General features: G+C 28.8%; 2 protein-coding genes across 2 annotated transcripts in view; both read right to left on the bottom strand.

Annotated features, from left to right (window-relative positions):
• Window positions 1-1,612: 1,612 nt before the first annotated feature.
• On the bottom strand, window positions 1,613-3,721 carry LOC108579911 (the record flags this gene model as incomplete). Its single annotated transcript, XM_017943530.1, has 4 exons — window positions 3,594-3,721; window positions 2,499-3,317; window positions 2,043-2,406; window positions 1,613-1,957 (listed from the first exon to the last, which is right to left on the bottom strand). Coding segments are annotated over exons 1-4 (1,656 nt in total), but the record flags the coding sequence as incomplete, so codon positions are not given.
• Window positions 3,722-4,226: 505 nt separating this feature from the next.
• Window positions 4,227-6,379, bottom strand: part of LOC108579912 (DNA mismatch repair protein Msh2-like) — a 2,370-nt gene continuing 217 nt past the window's right edge. The window contains exons 2-9 of the mRNA XM_017943531.1: window positions 6,161-6,262; window positions 5,770-6,087; window positions 5,475-5,696; window positions 5,165-5,397; window positions 4,991-5,082; window positions 4,683-4,902; window positions 4,521-4,613; window positions 4,227-4,382 (exon numbers count right to left, since the gene is read on the bottom strand). Of these exons, the coding sequence (XP_017799020.1) occupies window positions 4,227-4,382; window positions 4,521-4,613; window positions 4,683-4,902; window positions 4,991-5,082; window positions 5,165-5,397; window positions 5,475-5,696; window positions 5,770-6,087; window positions 6,161-6,260 (1,434 nt within the window). The 5' untranslated portion in view covers window positions 6,261-6,262. The remainder of the gene's footprint in view (window positions 4,383-4,520; window positions 4,614-4,682; window positions 4,903-4,990; window positions 5,083-5,164; window positions 5,398-5,474; window positions 5,697-5,769; window positions 6,088-6,160; window positions 6,263-6,379) is intronic.

Consider the following 6,379-nt stretch of genomic DNA (forward strand, 5'->3'; position numbering starts at 1 on the left):
AAAATGTGTTTAACTTTTCTTTTTAAATATTATGTTATTTTTTTACATAGTTTGATAATTAATAAAATCTTTACTGTACACATTAAAAGTAATAATTGCGTATTAAATTGTTCGTAAAATTAGATCTAATGTTGAAGAAAATTATGGTAACAATAATCTTATATTTTATGATACTAAACTTTAAAGATTCGTATTCCTAGTCGTTATAAATTCTTATTTTTAATAATATTCACTATTTTGGAAGAGAAGTCTAAATAGCTTAATTATATTGAAAGTGACTAGAAATGTTGCTACTTCTTTTTTGGCTATTATATATTTCTTATTTTGGCAAGAATGACGTGATGTAAATTTACGAAATTGTGAACAAGTTTTTAGAAATATTCTATTCAAAATTTATAATACTTATTTTCGAATAATACTTTCTAAAATTACTTATCTGTACATTAAGCGATTTAATGGATATACTTTGTATTTACAAAACAATTTACTGTCTGAACTATATACAGAAAAATAATATTATAATGGGAGGGGGAAGTTGTGATTTTAAAATTGTGGACCATAATTGGTGATTTATTTTGAACATGGAATGACTAATTTTCAATCTTAGTGGGCATGAATTATGAGTTTAAGTGCAATGAAAGTATTAGAAATAGGTATAGAACAATGGACATGGGGTATGTAGTAAAATTAATTATTTCACAATTACAAATAGTTTTTTTCCAGTCAAATGTGGAAGAAAGTTTGAACCTCACATGCTGATTATTCAAACGAAGTTTATAGAGAAAGTTGAGAACCTGGGATGGACGGAATCCATATTATGGGATCTAGATGATTTGAAATATGAGTAAGGAGCCCAGGTGTGGTTGAAAAATTTCTACAATGCATAAATGATTATATGTAAGTTACTATTATTTGAATTAAGAAATCCTAACTTAATTATGAGATCAGCTGAGGCTTTAATCATCAATTAAACTATACAGTGTCTACAAAATAATAAATATGAAGAGGAAAGAATTTTTAGTCAAATGTGATAGGGAATTGGAAAAGGATATGATTGCATGTATTAATATCTAATGGTTTTAAAAAGTTGTAAAAATTGGTAGATCAAAAATGATATGATGAAACGAAAAGAAAGTGCTTAATGGGCGTAAGTATAGCAACATGAGTGCGGAAACGTATGTCTACCCGAGTATTCATTGGATACATATTAGGGAGTTACACCTTCCGCTTCCTTGTTGAATAAGATGGGCCCCAGAAGTATCTGCAACACAATATATATTTAAATGGTACCTTAATGTAATGATATTACTTTTCAAATCTAATCAATGTTAAGATAATTTAAAATAATATGAAGAAATTTCTTATATAATGAAATATCTTTAAAGATAATTGTAAATACCAACCAATTTGTATCCAAGCACTTTATCTTGGAATGTTCCTTCAATTATCTATGATTATATTTTGCATCTAATTTAAAGGCAATTCATGAAAAGAGTTGCTCCATGATAGTTTTCCCTTTACTTTCTCAACATTTTTACATATGCAAAGATTTTGCATTTATATAATAAGTGAGGTATTGACATTGTAAAACATCACTTATTATAGTTTTACTGCTCCAATGATTCACATCCAAATAAAACATATTCTTCTCTTGAGGATGCACAGCTAAAGGCACATATGTAGAACCCATTGCAACATTCCAACTATGAGTACCAGGACAACTTCTTACTTCCAATATTTTACTATGTTCAGGTAATAATTCTCGTAAATCTTTAGTTAATCTTAATTCGAATCCTGATAGGTGTGTGTTGCCTCCAGTAAGTAATATGTGTGAAAGGCAATCGTGCAATATTTCTTCTGATAAACCAGATGTTACATCTTTTATCACTTGTGGTAAACCAAGATTGATATACATCATTTCGGGAGCGATATATAATTCTGAACCCAAAGAAACTCTCTGGAAAATGTTTAAATTTGACTGTAATGTTGAATTTCACAACGATTTTTTTACATTTACGAATATACATATAAAATTCACTAACCAAGAATTGCTTATTATCAGCATAGCTTCGAACTCTAACTTTAATACATTCTCTAGTTTTTTGTCCTACTCTCTTTTCTTCATTTTTAATATTGTAACTCAGTCTACACCTTTCTTTAACAGGTACTGTGTCCAAATATGATATAGGAATATGATAACATTCTTTTAGATACCAATGCATTGCTTGCTTTAAATGATAAGCTACATGCCAACCACCAACAGGTAGCAATCTCCATCGCTGTGGTATAACACGTCCACCAATTACAACAGCTACGGTTGTACTTAGAGCACCACTATCAACAACCACACAAGTTTCTACATCCAGCATTGTACATGCTGCCAAAGGTTTAGGAACCAAACATACTCTGCAAAGTTTATTAAATATGAAAATAATATTTAATTAGAAATAGTGCAATATGTAAATTATATTTTTATAATAAATATCTTTTTATCTTACCTTGATACTTTAACTTCTTGGAATAAGTAATGCAATAGTTGTTTTCTGAGAGTTGGATGCATAGCTAATGGTTCACAAAACATAAGCACTGCATTGGGTTTTCTTAATGTTGAAGTTAAGCTCATCTGATGGAATAAATGGCCAACAAATGTTTTAAGAACAGGAAATGTTCCATCACTTAATAATGCTTCTGCTGGACTAACCAGATCAACATTTGGAATACCAAGTACTTCAACAGTATCTGTGCAATATCCATTTATAAGTTTTTCATAAATTGGATTTGGCCTTGCATAACATGTGGGATCATTTTGATGAGTAATTAATCTCTTTTTTTCTCTATATAATTTTACAGAATTACAAAAAACACAAAATGGTCCACTAGGTCTTGGAATTTTAACAGTTGCTAATTGAGATAATTTCAGTAATTTTAACTTTTTAGCTAATGACATGCCATCACATTTTGGACGTGTACTACTGCTTGGAACATTTTGTGTTTGTTCCAAATATGTTTCATTATTATATTTAGGTACACCAAACATTGAAAAATGTCTTCTTAATTCAAAATGTGGCGTAATAACCCATGTGTATTTATTTCCAATTTCAATTACTACTTTTGCACTAGAACCTTCAACACAATTTCTTTGACATGTGTAACCACTACAGTGGCGACATTTTGGAAAATGAATATTTTCTCCCAATGTAATTACCATGTGTAATCTATAACACATTGCTTTAAAACTGATGCTAAGTAGTTGCAGACACTTTATATCTGGAAATCTAAAGTGCACTTTTGAAATTAATTGTAGCCACTTCATTTTCCTAAAAAATATGAATAATTTCTATACATAACTAATAGCAGTGGTTTTTTTTTTTAAATTTCCAGTTTAAACATTACTGTACAGATTTTAGTGAAATTAATTAATAAGAAATCTCTATTGTAAAAGAAAATTTTATTTGACCATTACAAAAATTGCAAATGTTATGCAATTTTTATTATTTCACTAAAAACTTACAATAACACGAACTTTTATTTATTTTTCAGATAAGTTATTGAACTTCTACGTAATTTTGACATAAACTTAACCTCAAACTTACCACAGGTAATCGGTATCTGAAGTTTTTCTTAAGTATTTGCACGTACTACCGAAAGCAATAATATCAGGTACATCACAATATAATAAAATTTTTATCCAAATTTCTTCAGGGAAGATCGAAGGATCCATAATTATTAATAAAAACGATACAAAAGGTACAATTAACAGTTACTAATAGAAGATTGCAGACACTCCCCAGAAACAGTGAATACGTTAGTCAAGTTCAAGGTTACAATGGTGAAAATAGTGAATCAATATGTTATCAACGGGTGGTACTTCAATAAGAATTACTATAATTATTATATAACCGATAATACGTACTGCTTAGCGAAAGTATTACGTAGTATATTTAATAAAGACATCGCAGTCGGTACTTTACTGTTAGACATCGTTGTAAATATTTCTTGTATTATAATTTTGTCAAATAACTAAATCAGGAGATACGGATATATTTATCCGAAAAATATGGTGATTATAAAAAACACCTTATATATTTGTATAAAAAATAATTATTCAGTACAAAATTTATAAAGTAACGCTGTACCTTTTAAAAACTTATATTACGATTATAATACTCGCGTATCTAATACTGACTGTTGTTACATTCATTAAGTATCTTTCTCTTAATTTTAACTTATGAAACTGTAAGAAGTGTTTTGATATAGGGATTTTCATGAGACAAAACTTCTTCTTTAAATGTTGAGATTTTATCTTCCAAATCTGTATCAGATAAAGATGTATCTAAATTCTTGCATTTATTAACAAATTCTGCAATGAGGGCTTCAGCTTCCTACAAAATTGTTAATAAATAAGTTTTACTACTAACATTTAAGAATAGTATTTTAAGATTTTCTAATTATTTAAAATACATGAATCTTTTAAAAAATGTAAAATCTTCAGCAAATTGAAAAATTGAAAGTAATGTTACCTTAATAATTTTTTGTTTCTTTTGAGGATTATCAGATCCTTCAAAAATTGAGTCTTGATAATCTTCAAGCTCCGTTTGTTTATGCTTAGCAAACTAAAAAGAAATTTTACTAGTTAATGTTATCATGAAAGTATAAATATACAAAGTTTAAATATATTTTACCTCTATAACATCTTGTGGGAAATTAGCCATTTTAGCAACATGTATACCGAAACTTTGATCACATATACCTGGTTGTACTCTATATAGTAATGTTAATTTATTATCGTCTACAAGAGCTGTAACGTGTTGATTTTTAACGGCAGATATTTCTTCTAGTTTAGTTATTTCATGGAAATGTGTTGCAAAAAGACAATAACATTTAATTTCCTTTGCTAAATATCTATAAAAGATTATGTAATTGTAAATTACATAAAGAGGTATAATTGGTAACAAAAGGATGAGTTTTAAAAATGGTGTTCGTATCTTACTCGGCGATTGACCACGCTATACCACAACCTTCATAAGTAGACGTTCCTCTGCCTAATTCATCAATTAACACAAGAGAATTGCATGTTGAAGTCTATTAAAATAGTATGAAATTTCAAATGTAAATGATTTTGGTTTAATATTTTATATCATGAATGATAATTATTTCAATTTACCTTCAATATAGTAGCAGTCTCTATCATTTCCATCATAAATGTAGAAAGTCCTTTTAATTGAGAGTCATCAGCCCCTACACGGGCTAAAATACAATCCAGTAATGATATTTTTGCATCGTCACACGGAACAAAACTTCCAATATGTGCCATTAAGGCAGTAACACCAGCAGATCTTATATAGGTGCTTTTACCTCCCATATTTGGTCCAGTTATAATACAAAAATGACATTCTTCTATAATTTCAACAATTATTACAGAAAATAACGAATACATTTTGGTATTTTGATATTTATAAAAACAAAAACATTACCCCTTTTAAAATTGACATCATTAGCTATATAATCTACTCCTTCTTGAATTTCTAAGCATGGATGTCGAACTTGGATAAGCTTAAACTCACCGACTTCACTAGGTAACATTTCAGGGCGAACATACGGTTTATTAGCAATTATAGCAGCAGAAGCAAAGGCAGTAAGCACATCAAGACATGCCAATACATTTCCAATTGTCTTTACTGGGCTACTATAACCAGCTGCACAATGATAATATAATTATATAAAAACAGTTTGTTTCCTTATTTTAATTCTTTACTTATATATACAAACCAGCAATTTCAATTATTTCTGTAACAACTTTTTTTTGTTCTACTGTATATTTATCTCTAGCAGCAATATACTCGTCATTTAAATCATTTAATTTGTTGCTTCGGAATCGTACGCCGCTTTTATTGGAATCCAAAATAGTGTATTGTTTTTTATTTCTTAATACCTTCTCTTCCTTCAATGTAACACGGAAGTAGTATCCAAGTAGTTGATTTGATTCTAGTTTTACTATTTTACCAGCTTCAGTTGAAAGATCATCAGCAACTTTGCCCAGCTGTGATTGTAATTTTTCCTCCACTTCATTCATAGTACTTTTTAATTCTAATAATATCAATAAATGTAAGTCTATACACAAAAATAATTTTGGATATTAATTGTATTATCATATATGTACCTTTCAATGTATCATCAAATTCTGGTTGCACTAAGAAATCTCCCCTTTCAGCTGCATCTAAATCAATTGTTTGTTCAACCATTTGCTGAAACTTGTCCATGTCTTTGATAAGTTCATTCAAAGGATCAATAAACATTGTTTTTAAGGCTACTACATTTGCATTAGAAAATTGTTCTACTAGACTAGGTAAATGTGTCATACACATGTAAATTCTGAAAA

This window comes from Habropoda laboriosa, unplaced genomic scaffold (assembly GCF_001263275.1).
Source record: "Habropoda laboriosa isolate 0110345459 unplaced genomic scaffold, ASM126327v1 scaffold2, whole genome shotgun sequence".
NCBI lineage: Eukaryota > Metazoa > Arthropoda > Insecta > Hymenoptera > Apidae > Habropoda > Habropoda laboriosa.